The following is a 14,459-nucleotide window of genomic DNA, read 5'->3' on the forward strand; positions in this document are numbered from 1 at the left end:
GCCTATTGTTATTCAGAAATGATTGAACTTCGGAACGAGGAGAGAGGACAGTTTTTTTTTTTCGAGAAAAATTGTTCAAGAATTCCAAAAAAAAAACATACCCAAACTTGTGGCCTATTGTATTGTTATTTAGAAATGATTGAGCTTCTTTGATTTTGACGGTCAATCTTTTGATTTTGGTTCATTTTCTATTTTTAATTGGAACATTTTGACATCTCTGTGCCTCAAATGGTTCTGCTGGTTAATAAAGTAATTTGGCACATGATCAAAGAAAATAAAGACCTCAACATTACAGAGGATTTCATCAAATCAACCAATTTATCAAATGTACACACAGCTCTGGGTATAGTCCATTGTTATTGAACTTCTTTGATTTTGACGGTCAATCTTTTGATTTTGGTTTATTTTCTATTTTTAATTGGAACATTTTGACATCTCTGTGCCTCAAATGGTTCTGCTGGTTAATGAAAAAATTTGGCACATGATCAACGAAAATAAAGACCTCAACATTACAGAGGATTTCATCAAATCAACCAATTTATCAAATGTACACACAGCTCTGGGTATAGTCCATTGTTCTTTACAAAGTATTAAATATTAAATTGAGAATACAACTTAATAATTCCATATCATATACGCGTCTTGCGACACACTGTCGAGACGAGACTATGTACTCCATATAACAAAGTACATTGTGTAAGCAAATACAATATATTTTTTTGCAAAAATTAAAAGAGGCCCATCGTAGGGTTTCAAAAAAAAAAATATTTGTCAAGATAAACTTCCGTCTATTAGGAGAGTTGTGTGGCGAATAAAAAGATTCAAATATCATTGTACAGAAGAGAATTTTAATTAGTTACACATTTTTCTGTCGAGATTTATGTATATTTTTGAATTACATAAATGTTGTGAGGATTTCGATAGGATCATTTAGAGCAGTCATTAAACCACTTAGATTAAACGTGCAATGTATAACGTATAACCCAGGTCAAGGTTCTATTTTACAGGACGGGGGGGACGAGTTTGGGACGAATTTCCGTGGAAACAAAGGTACCCTACTAAATTTATTTATTTAGACTAAATATTTATAGGTACAATGTATAACGTATAACCCAGGTCAAGGTTCTACTTTAGAGGACGGGGGGGACAAGTTTGGGACGAATTTCCGTGGAAAGGAAGGTACCCTACTAAATTTATTTATTTAGACTAAATATTTATAGGTAGGTACACAATTACTTAGTCCTCGGACAATCTCTACCATTCAACCTTAAATGGTTTTCCTGTGAGATAAAAGAGCCCACAAATTCCACCAGGTCAAGGTTCTATTTTAGAGGACGGGGGGGACGAGTTTGGGACGAATTTCCGTGGAAACAAAGGTACCCTACTAAATTTATTTATTTAGACTAAATATTTATAGGTACACAATTACTTAGTCCTCGGACAATCTCTACCATTCAACCTTAAATGGTTTTCCTGTGAGATAAAAGAGCCCACAAATTCCACGCCGTGCTGATTGCTTATCACGAAGGTCTGAGCGAGTCAGCCGCAGCGCCTCGCGTCAGCAAAAATCCGATTTTCATAAAATTCCAAGTGTGGGAAAATACTAGAGGACACACAGACCAACACGGTTCGCAGGAACAGCTGATTAATGTAAACAAAAGTCATATGACGAGCCAGACACTGTGATTGGTTACAAATTCCACGCCGTGCTGATTGCTTATCACGAAAGTCTGAGCGAGTCAGCCGCATCGCCTCGCGTCAGCAAAAATCCGATTTTCATAAAATTCCAAGTGTGGGAAAATATTAGAGGACACACAGACCAACACGGTTCGCAGGAACAGCTGATTAATGTAAACAAAAGTCATATGACGAGCCAGACACTGTGATTGGTTACTGGGACTGTCTCGGACTCTCTCTACTTGGAAACTATTTAGTTTTACGAGCCCAGATACTTGGCATTCTTTATATTGTGTAGTCTGCAGGTTCAATAAACAATACACGTAACATGGATACACGAGCAAGTCTAGGCTCTATGTGCAGTTCCAGGCATTATGAGTTGGGTATATGGGCTGGGATATACTGTATATAGAAAGGCGCGCGTACATAGGCTCATTTTGCACACCTATCCACATTAGCCATTGAGAGCCAGGAATGCTGTGCAACTTACAGCTTCTAACTTCTAATGAAGCTATGAACCAAAAAGAATGGAACATTTTTCCTCTGTCCACAATGGAACATTTGGTAATCCTGACAGAATGAGACCGAGAATTTCCTTTGTCCTTCTATTACTGAAAACTAAAGGTACTGAAAACTAAAGGCATTCTGAAAGATGGGCGTTTTTTCCGGATCATTTTTCCTCTGTCCACAATGGAACATTTGGTAATCCTGACAGGATGAGACCGAGAATTTCCTTTGTCCTTCTATTACTGAAAACTAAAGGTACTGAAAACTAAAGGCATTCTGAAAGATGGGCGTTTTTTCTGGCCGCAGATGTAGGAATAAACCAAAATTGTAAGGTTGTTCGACGAATTGGATATTGCATAATTTTTCCTAGACAAGTTAGATGAATCTATAAACCTTCATAATTTGGAGAACAAAAACATTTTCACCATAGACACGCACGCCAAAACCCCCAGAAGGCAGTTTGTATCAATCATTCTCTAGTTGGGTCGGATCTTGCGATATCCAAGTCCTAGGATGTCAAACAATTCGTAGAAGTAGAGCCCCTAGCGCCCACAACTATCTATTCTTTATTAATTATAATAATTATCAATCTTATGAGCAGTTTGACTATTTTTACGGAAATTTACAATTCAAATTTGTTGTCCGAAACTTCATCGTTTGTTCGCCTCAAAATTCTGAAAAAAGGCATCTAAAAATTTGTAGAGACTGGAAAATTACTTCGAAATCATCCAGCCAAAGCGGTCTTCTGGTGACCACAGAAACCGTGTAGTGCTTACTTAGCACATACCAGAAGTATCGGTAATCAAGCAAGTCTTGGAGTCCAAATAATGAAAAATCGCTTTTCGAAACATAAGTTCAAATTACGATAATAATTATCAATCTTATGAGCAGTTTGACTATTTTTACGGAAATTTACAATTCAAATTTGGTGTCCGAAACTTCATCGTTTGTTCGCCTCAAAATTCTGAAAAAGGGCATCTAAAAATTTGTAGAGACTGGAAAATTACTTCGAAATCATTCAGCCAAAGCGGTCTTCTGGTGACCACAGAAACCGTGTAGTGCTTACCTAGCACATACCAGAAGTATCAGTAATCAAGCAAGTCTTGGAGTCCAAATAATGAAAAATCGCTTTTCGAAACATAAGTTCAAATTACGTTCTTGGTAAATTGCACAAAATACACGCAGCAAATTGCTCGCCTAATGTCAATTGTGCTGTTTTCTCATGAATTGATATCAAATTTGTTGATTAGTGACTAGTGTTTGAAATTCATTGAATGTGCTTTTGCTTTGTAACTTGAAAGACGAGAATCTTGTCCACCTGTAGGGAATATAACGTGCTCTGAACTGTTATGCTGGAATACCGTGGATTTGGACAGCATTACCTACAAGAACATGCTGGGACATCTGAATTTACAAAAAAAAAAGAAGAAGAAAAAATGCATTTTGATCTAATTAAGAAAATCACCCCACAGAGCATTGCCAGAAACCCGCTTAACATACCAAGGTCTCCAATGGCAAATCAATTCGATTGGCGAAAAAAGAAGTTGCCGAAAATGTATTGATAGTAAAAAGAAAAAAAAATCAGGAGGTGACGTCATTTCCTCTGATAACAAATTCGGAATCAGCTGAGAACAAAAAATAATTGATAAGAGGAAAGTCTTATCAATCTCGGCTCAATGGAAACAGCTGACTAGCTCTATTAGGGAAACTATTTGACTCGTCAGCAAAACGTGACTTTGACACCAGTTGGGGCCAAGGAGGCACGGATGGGTTGAAACTTGTTAGGAAAGTCTTGGGACAAAAACAGGGATCACCTAGCTGGCATTTTGGGGCAGCAATGAATAGAAGTCAAATTTGAAAGGGAGTATGGGAAAATCTGATTTTGGAAAAAAGAATGGCAAAAAAAGGCCACAAATTTCTGTACCTGTGAAATCTGCCTGTACAAATAGGTACCTACAGGTACAGACACTTAATTGAAAGCTACAAAGAATCGAAATACGTCTGCCTTCTTCGGGAATTGTGAATCTAAACAAGGGAAATAAGCATGATAAGAACATCACCATGCGAAAGAAAGCTTGAAGAACTCTTCGCAAGGCCCTGGAGACAGCTGATAGATTCCAGACCACACTCGAAAAGAAATGGCAAAAAAAAGGCCACAAATTTCCGTACCTGTAAAATCTGCCTGTACAAATAGGTACAGGTACGGACACTTAATTGAAAGCTACAAAGAATCGAAATACGTCTGCCTTCGTCGGGAATTGTGAATCTAAACAAGGGAAATATGCATGATAAGAACATCACCATGCGAAAGAAAGCTTGAAGAACTCTTCGCAAGGCCCTGGAGACAGCTGATAGATTCCAGACCACACTCAACACTCTGGGTACAGGTAACTCTGCCCTTCTACCTGGGCTCATGGTGATTCCTAATTATAAAAACTGTTACCCAAGACTGGGACGAGAGAGAGGGACTTGAAAAAACAAAAATATCTTTTTATAGAACCGTCCCGAACCTTGATTTCTTCGAGTTCCGAGAATTGAGCTCTTCACAAGAACGAAAATAGGGCCTTTAGAAGACGAAGAGGTGAAGAGAGAGAGGCAGAACCTTGCCGGTATTATCTAATAAAAGACAAAGGAGAAGGAAAAAGGTATATTAACCCGTTTCGTACGTGTACCACAAAAAAATCAATTGCGAAGTTGTCTAAAATCAACCGTATTGACACCAATGGTGATGGACTCAGTTCAAAACCAGCCTATAACAAGGTTGAGGCAGAACCTTGCCGGTATTATCTAATAAAAGACAAAGGAAAAAGGTATATTAACCCGTTTCGTACGTATACCACGAAAAAATCAATTGCGAAGTTGTCTAAAATCAACCGTATTGACACCAATGGTGATGGACTCTGTTCAAAACCAGCCTATAACAAGGTTGATGAAACCACAGGTATAAATTGTTCATAACGAGCTTCAAGGGAGGGAGGATTTTCCTTTTCTGAAAATTTTCCAGCATATTTTTCTGTCTACCAACAAGAGCAGGATTCTAGATCACAGTTCCGTCAAGGGTTAACATGTCCTACCCAATAATAAGGCCTCAAAACAATTTATAATGTAATGTGTTGTATAATACATATCGATACAATGATTTATATTGAGGTAATATCATTAAGATTATTACCTGTCCTTATTACATGAGAAGGTTTAACTGTTATTGCGACAAATGTAAACCCGCGAAGAATCACTTTTGGCCCGCCAATCAAAAGACAAAAGGGTCTTTGAATGCCAAAAAATTACTTCGCATTTTGTGTATTTAGACAAAATTTGATCACGAAATTTGACTACCTATTTCTCTGTGATGGATATTTATCAAAAATTTCATCTTCTCTTTCTCTGTGATGGATATGTATCAAAAATGTCATCTTCTCCAAAAGACTAGGATTTAACTGGAGTCGAAAATCTCAGTTAAAACCATTAGGCAGATGATTTCAAAATCATTCATTTGAACCTACAGAATTTTACACCAGTTCTCGGAATTACACATAAAAACACCGTAAGATGTTTCCTGTTCAAAAAAAAAAAAGGAGGAACACACAATGGGCCCTCTTCAAAGGTCTTACGTAGATGTAGATAATTTTGAGTGCTCCTTGATTTTCTAGAAAGAGACTTTTTAATGGACATTAGTTTTGGATTCTTGAAAAAAATTCTACTGACTATGAATACAACTGATGGTTTTCAATAATAATTATTCAATTTCAATTTTTCATTATTGGTTGGGAGCTGAGGTAAGAATCTGCAGAGAAAATCAGAGAATTCTGAGATTGTTAATGATTTGTGCAAGGTAACTGACACCTGTCCAATAGCTACATACCAGCAGCAAGATTAACTTGCCAATGATATTCAATTTCAATTTTTCATTATTGGTTGGGAGTTGAGGTAAGAATCTGCAGAGAAAATCTAAGAATTCTGAGATTGTTAATGATTTGTGCAAGGTAACTGACACCTGTCCAATAGCTACATACCAGCAGCAAGATTAACTTGCCAATGAGTTTAACAACAAATAATTACCTATCAACCATTTATTAACTACATTTCCAAGAAGATTTACTTATACCTAGGTAGGTAATTTACAAAAGCTTTAATGTTTGATGAAAGAGAAGAAAATCCAGAACTTCTGTTTGAAAATAATGTGTATTCCAGAGCGTTTTTAAGTCAAATTTCAATGAAATGAATTCTTCTATTACTTATATTAATCACTTTTTTAACATTTATTGTGACTAGGTACAAAAATATTCCTAATTTTGGACCCTCTGCCTTGAAGACGATTTTTTTAGAAAGCTGCTCAAATTCCTCACGTTCTTCTTCTCATGAACCTTTTTTTATCCAAAATATGTGAGAAAAAATGTTCATATTGTGAGTGTGATGTTTGTAAATTATGATTTTTACCTATTTCTGATAAAAATCTAACACCCCTTTCATCTTTATTGTTTTCAGCGCGATTTCAAAGCAAAAACCGAATAGGAGTATTCTGGGATACTTTGTTTAGAACTAGGGCTATTAGTATTAGCGGAGAACTAAAAAAAAGATCCTTCATCAGAAAATTCAGAAATGTGAGAACTTTTTTCGAAGGATCAGACATTGCTGACAATTTTTGCTCGAGGCTATTTTTGAAGGAAGGATCTTGGTCAAATATTTGCTCAATTACATGATTTCTTCCTTCCAGAGGTGACGGATTGGATAAGTAGTTAATGTAAAGAGACATATTTGAGTAACCAATGATACCTACCTACCTACATCCTACTAAAACACAAGTATGAAATAAATTGTTAATAAGTATAAAGTCTTATTCAAATAATTAAAAAGAAAAAAAAAATCTTCAGGCAAACTCGAACCCACGACCTCCGGACTACACCACTGGTAAATCTCGATGTCCATCAAAAAGTTCCCCAGTCCACTGTTTATAATTTAATTAGACGTGTTACCACCCTCTTGCATAGATTAGGTATAGTGAATTAAAATATAATCATGGTCTACTTTCAGAACCACTGTTTTTTTTTTTTTTAAATGCTCACACTTTACAAAGCTCTACAAGGTTACGCCGATGTCTTGACGGACCGAAGCAGCTTTGGTAGTAGCTACCTGGTGATTTACTTGGTAGTTCATGAGGTAAATTTTGCTCACAGTTTAGCCAGATGTGTTCCCTTTTTCTCTCATCTTACAGAAGTCATCATTCAGGGAAAAAAAAGAAGTTCAAATTAAGGATTCAGTAGGTAACGTAAGTACATACTTCTACCTAAAGATTTAATAGGTCTTGACAGATTGATTTCTATGTAGGAGCCTTTTTTAGCATAATTTTGCGCTATTCTTAAATCTTAAATGCTAATTTTTAGCGCTGATTACAGAGCCAAGCTGACTTTGGAGTAGGTATTGAATTACATACAGGTTGCTAAGATTCAGTAGGTAGTTAAAAAATTAAAAAAAGAGTTAAGTAAGTAGGTAGGCATTTCAGTAAAGTGTCGGGATTTTATGCACAACATTGGTCTTCTCAGGTGAATTTTTTCAGTAGGTAGTTAAATGGGTTTCGAGTTTTGAGATCCCATTTTCTGTCTGACACCATTTTACTGAACCTAAAAATGTTGGTTAAATCCAACTTTGGGACTACCCACCAACATCTTGATTTTCTGGCCAACTCATGAGCTCGCACAGAACAAGTTTACTTTGAGATGTATGGGCAAACAGCCCTAAAGGATGGAATGAGCTTATACGAATCTATAAATTTGTTATTATGTATATGCTTATTATTTAATACTTGCATAAAAAAAAAAGAAGTTCAAATTAGGGATTCAGTAGGTAACGTACATACTTCTACCTAAAGATTTAATAGGTCTTGACAGATTGATGTAGGAGCCTTTTTTTAGCATAATTTTGCGCTATTCTTAAATCTTAAATGCTAATTTTTAGCGCTGATTACAGAGCCAAGCTGACTTTGGAGTAGGTATTGAATTACATACAGGTTGCTAAGATTCAGTAGGTAGTTAAAAAATTAAAGAAAGAGTTGGGTAAGTAGGTAGGTAGGTACTTCAGTAAAGTGTCGGGATTTTACGTTCAACATTGGGCTTCTCAGGTGATTTTTTCCAGTAGGTAGTGAAATGGGTTTTGAGATCCCATTTTTTGTCTAACACCATTTTACCGAACCTAAAAATGTTGGTTAAATTCAACTTTGGGACTACCCACCAACATCTTGATTTTCTGGCCAACTCATGAGCTCGTACGGAACAAGTCCACTTTGAGGTGTTTGGGCAAACAGCCCTAAAGGATGGAATGAGCTTATACGAATCTATAAATTTGTTATTATGTATATGCTTATTATTTAATACTTGCATAATATTATTAATCGACCTTATTACTTGCAACAGGTCCTTCTCAACCTAACCTTTTTCCTACCTACCTCATTTGATATTTCTTTGTTCCAACACCTCCATATCATACAGGTTCTATCTTAGATTAATATCTTTATCACTTACCTACCTACCTCATTTGATATTTCTTTGTTCCAACACCTCCATATCATACAGGTTCTATCTTAGATTAATATCTTTATCACTTAATCCTACCTACCTCATTTGATATTTCTTTGTTCCAACACCTCCATATCATACAGGTTCTATCTTAGATTAATATCTTTATCACTTAATTTCTTCGTTTTTTCTGATTGTATGCAAAATAAAATTCTGCTTCAAGAGTAGGTACTATCTCATTACCACCCAAGCTGTTATATGTAGCACCTAGATCTCAAGGTAGATCCTACCTCGTGCAGGCTCTTGAATTTCAAGATATCTACCTCCTACCTGTGTAGGTATCTGCCATGTAGGTAGGAGTCGACGTCAGACTGATTACATTTTATGCGAAATATATTCAAATGTAGTGAAACAAGTCTTCAAATGTATGTAGAAGATTCGCAAGTTTTTCCTTTTTCCATTGTTTGGAATTGTGAAATATTCAAAACGTCCAAGTCCAAACCCTATGAAAAGATCCGAAGGTTTTTGTGTGTGTATGTTTGAAAGGTTTGCCAAATAAAATTATAATCAAGACAATAGGGGCACACTTAAATTTAAAAAACAAGTCTCAAGATTCGCAAGTTTTTCCTTTTTCCATTGTTTGGAATTGTGAAATATTCAAAACGTCCAAACCGTATGAAAAGAAGATCCGAAGGTTTTTGTGTGTGTATGTTTGAAAGGTTTGCCAAATAAAATTATAATCAAGACAATAGGGGCACACTTAAATTTAAATACTAGGACAATGAGACTACTTGAGTGCTTTTTTATGATTTTTCATTGTTTTTTTTTTTCTAATTTACTTTCTTAAAGCCAAAAATGACAGGACTGTTAACTCAAGAATAGGTACCAAACAATCTACCAAGTAAATTTACAATGTTTCCAAACTCAAAGGAGAACAAAAAATCCATTAAATTAAATAGAAAGTGAGAAAATTTGATGGAAACTTACTAACTATGTATAATTTTGTTAAACAAGTAGCTTGGTAAACAAGTGCTTGAGTAGGTAAAGGTTAAATACTTTATTGAAACCTATAACTTGCGAAGCTGATCTGCAAAATTTATCTAAAACCTAGATATGTACTTACCAACTAACTATGTATAATTTTGTTAAACAAGTAGCTAGGTAAACAAGTGCTTAAGTAGGTAAAGGTTAAATACTTTATTGAAACCTATAACTTGCGAAGCTGATCTGCAAAATTTATCTAAAACCTAGATATGTACTTACCTAGGGACCTTCAAACCTACGAATTTACTATCCAATTATGAAGGTAAAATCATTACTATTATACTACTTCTTGCTAGACAGGAAATGCCTTAAAGTGTACAGCTTTGAAAGCCACCTGTACCTGTTGCTTGTTATTAGAGTCAAGTTCAAGTCTGAACTCCTACATAGGTAAGTATAACAGCTCTAAGGTCTTGATCCAACGGAATTAGAGAGGTTTTGATAAATTTCGAATTCAGTAAGTAATTTTTTGGCGAACTAAAGCCATAAAACCACCCAAAATCTGGAACTACTGAGAAATTTGTCATTTTACTTTTCTTACCTCACCTATATTGATTGAGTTCTTTCGGTACCTACTTATGTATCATAATTATTTGGCTTATCTACCAAGTAGGTACCTACAAAGTTTCCTACATGCAAAGTTGTTTTCATTCATTTGGTTTTTACCTGAAGGACCTTATTTTTGGTCAAGGAATAATTAAATTTAACTGCTCATCAAGTAGGTATAATCTTACCTGATCTGATTGAACATTAATTGTAGGTATTGAAGTCTTACCTGATTCTTGATTGAACATTAATTAAGTTACCTAACATTATGGTAGGCAATAAAATATTATGGCCCAAACATAACTTTTATTTTTAGGTAAAATCATTACTATTACTACTTCTTGCTAGACAGGAAATGCCTCAAAATGTACACTGTAGTCACTGTACAGCTTTGAAAGCCACCTGTTGCTTGTTATTAGAGTCAAGTTCAAGTCTGAACTCCTACATAGGTAAGTATAACAGCTCTAAGATCTTGATCCAACAGAATTAGAGAGGTTTTGATAAATTTAGAATTCAGTAAGTAATTTTTTGGCGAACTATAGCCATTGAACCACCCAAAATCTGGAACTACTTACTGAGAAATTTGTCATTTAACTTTTCTTACCTTACCTACAATGATCCAATTGATTGAGTTCTTTTGGTACCTACTTATGTATCATAATTATTTGGCTTATCCACTACGTAGGTACCTACAGACAAAGTTTCCTACATGCAAAGTTGTTTTCATTCATTTGGTTTTTACCTGAAGGATCTTATTTTTGGTCAAGGAATAATTAAATTTAACTGCTCATCAAGTAGGTAATCTTACCTGATTTGATTGAACATTAATTGTAGGTATTGAAGTCTTAACTGATTCATGATTGAACATTAATTAAGTTACCTAACATTATGGTAGGCAGTAAAATATTATGGCCCAAACATAACTTACATTTTACCTCATCCAAAATGAGAGATAGGTGTACCTAAGGAGGAAGGTTCCTAATAGGACTTTTTTGCAAGGAAAAAGTTCACAAAAAACCTACTTACCTAACTACCTAATCTATGTATCTATTAGTTAGAGACCCTAGTTTAAATGCTTATAAGGTGTGACAAATACCTACCTACAAGGCCTGAAGGGAAAAATTTGTGAAATGTTAGATAGAGCTCAGGCAACCTTACCTAGTAGGTAAAAAAGAAATAATAATAAATACCTACAGTAAAAAAGAAATAATAGAAAGTACAAAAATATATGTCTAGATAAAATACATGTTACCTACAATTTAAATTAATAAATTAAATAGCATAGCAGGTATCCATTAAGTAGCTGTACCTATAGTAGAATAAATAAAGCACTAATAATACTAATACTAATACTAATATCTATTACTAGAGCTAGACAGGCATAATTATATTATTATAGGTAGGTAGGTACCCTATTCAGTATTCAGCCAAAATGGACACAATCAATCATGCATTAATCTTAAATAATAGAATAAAATCGGAAAAAAACATTAAAAGGATGCAACATTTTATTACAAGATGCGAAAGTTGCCTCGAATTTCATTTCAGGAAATCTCATCAACTCAATGCAAGCAACAAAGACTTCGAATCAGCTGATCTTGGCTATATGCAAGAATTTTGGGACCATTCTGATTTGGACTGTTCCAAAGATTTCGAGGATATCATACCAATCCACAAGGATTGGTCTCAAATTTAACTTTTTAACATGTTCTTTAATAAATCGGTAAGAAATACAGTTAAGTAAGCCTTAAGACTAGACTTGGTTAGGTAGCATGCAAAATATCAAAAAAGCCCCCCAGAAAGGCAGAAGGCATGGAAAATGTGTGGAAAACTTACCTCTTGCATCCAGGAGTTGACGATTTTCCGCATATAGGGCTTGATTTCGGTCTGAACGGACACAAAGTAGTCTACAGGGGGTACCCCATTGTGTTGTTCACTGGTGATCAGATTTTCCATCACCCGAGAGTCCGTGTACATAGTGGCATCCCTACCTGCTGTACACCGATCTGTATTCAAGTTCTCGGAACAATATAATTCCATTGTCTTGGGAAGGGGATGAAAAACACGGGGAAAAACACTCAAAAAGGAAGTCGAAATCAGAAGTCTAGTCCGACAAAACGTGTACGAAAAAAACAAAAATTTGGGTTCCAAGAAATTCACAAAAACACGCACACACAAAAAGTTAAAATCGGTACATCCCCTGACACTTCGCAAACACTTAAAATGTAATTAAAATATAAAACACTTGAAAATAATTAATAAATACAAAAATTAAAGGAAATAATTAAAATTGATTCTCTTTGTTGGATTATTTTTTTAAGAAAAATCGTAATTTTTTTGTAAAAATTAATTTCATGAAAAAAAGTTACGTAGATCCCTCCTGCTTCAGTGGTTATCGGCGAATAAAAAAAAAATAAAAATAATAATAAATGAATGGCAACAAAACATGTGTTTACTGTCTGGGGAACACTAGCGCCCCTAGCACTGAATATGTGAACTAGAGGGAGACCGTGTGAAAGAGGATCGCGTACGGCAAATGAACGGCAATAAGGCTGTTAATCTAGTTGAATTCCTTGCTCTTAGGCCCGGGATACAGATCCAGTAATGACTTCAGAACTTTAGACAGTAGGTAGGTAGGTACCTACATAAGTTTGAAATTTTAATTTTGAAGTTTCAAAAAAAATTTAATGTCGAGACGTACTGTCTGACTTTGGCAGGTAAAATAAATATATGCAAAATTAACGGAGTTATGATAGAGTTACCTATGATACCTAGGGGTAAAAATGGCTCGAAATGTTTCGTGTACCTACTTAATATACCTACACACTGGCGTGCTGAGGCCTGGCGCTGTGCTACATTTTACTTACCTACGAGTACCTATAGGAAGAAAAGTAATGTACCTACCTAATCGGCTAAAATTTTCAATGGTCAGTTTTTGGTGCTAAAGCGGTTTTTTTTTTTTTTTTTTTTTTTTTTTTTTTGGGGGGGGGGGCCCTTTTTGGGGGAATTGGGGGGTCGAAAAAAGGGAAAAGCGGGGGTGTTAGGTTACCTACAACCCTAAAACAGACTAAACGGACCTTAATATCTACATTGTACGTAGGTATAAACTTACCTATCAAACAAAGTAGGTAGGTACAAGGAGTACAAAAAGAAGTGTGTGAATATTCAACCCTATACCGCAACTTGGATCTCCAATTATTTGTGTAGCACAATAATGAGAATCTTGAACCAATGCGGGCTATCAGTCAGGGAAAGATAAAATAATGATATAGACGGAAGATGTAAATAAAAGATATATATATATAGATAGAGGATAATTCTGTTTATTTTATTCCTGGAACTTCTATTTGAATTCTTGGTGAGACGTAATAGAATAGGGTGAGCAAAAACTTTTGGGGGCAATTTTTATTCGAATATGATCCGAAATATTAGCGAAATCAGCAAAAATTTACTAATAAATCTTATCTTATATTATAAAATCAAGATACATTCACATTTCACACACTGATCGCTCTATCTCCTGAACCACAACACCTAGAAAGCTGAAATTTGGTAGGAATAGGTATTCCTTTTATGTTCTAGGTGTGCCATAAGAAAGGATTTTGCGAAAATCTAAACCGATCCTGAGATATGATCAATTTTTGGTCGATAAAATCTCCATAAGAAATAGGTACACATCAGAGTGCAGAGACTGCGGGAGAGAAATGTTCTTATTCCGAGTGCACTGTTAGATCAGGCACCCCCTATTGTAGGTACTCCAGTAAGCTCATTTTATTTTTGCTGGGTCCAACCAATAGGTATCCAGAACAATAATAAATAATAAATTAATAATCTTTGCGCGCTCTCTACTTGCTCTCAATCTTTGTCAAAACACTTTTTTCGTGCGTAGATACCTACCTCAGTAGGTATAGGTACTTTTCAGGTATTTTTGGTACAGGTTGCTTGCTACAGATAGGAAGGTTCTTTTTTCTAAATGAATATTTTTTATCTTCATTCTATCACTGATGAAAATTTGTGAAGATGATTAAACAAGAAATTGAAATCCCGATAGTTGAAAAATCCTAATAGGTATTACTTAGGTAGGTAAAAATCAGGTAAGTAGGTAGGTAGAACCTTACCTACCTATAGGAAATTTGGACAGGTTGAAAAAAAAAAAATCTATTATACCTACCTACCTAA

At 35.2% G+C, this 14,459-nt stretch overlaps 1 protein-coding gene across 1 annotated transcript in view; it reads right to left on the reverse strand.

The window, feature by feature from the left end:
• LOC103518509 (G1/S-specific cyclin-D2) overlaps positions 1 to 12,668 on the reverse strand; it is a 145,889-nt gene extending 133,221 nt beyond the window's left edge. Inside the window, exon 1 of the mRNA XM_008483580.3 lies at positions 12,117 to 12,668. Coding sequence (XP_008481802.1) covers positions 12,117 to 12,320 — 204 coding nt within the window. The 5' untranslated portion in view covers positions 12,321 to 12,668. The remainder of the gene's footprint in view (positions 1 to 12,116) is intronic.
• Positions 12,669 to 14,459: the final 1,791 nt, after the last annotated feature.

This window comes from Diaphorina citri, unplaced genomic scaffold, assembly GCF_000475195.1.
Source record: "Diaphorina citri unplaced genomic scaffold, Diaci psyllid genome assembly version 1.1 scaffold61, whole genome shotgun sequence".
In the NCBI taxonomy this organism is placed as follows: Eukaryota; Metazoa; Arthropoda; class Insecta; order Hemiptera; family Psyllidae; genus Diaphorina; species Diaphorina citri.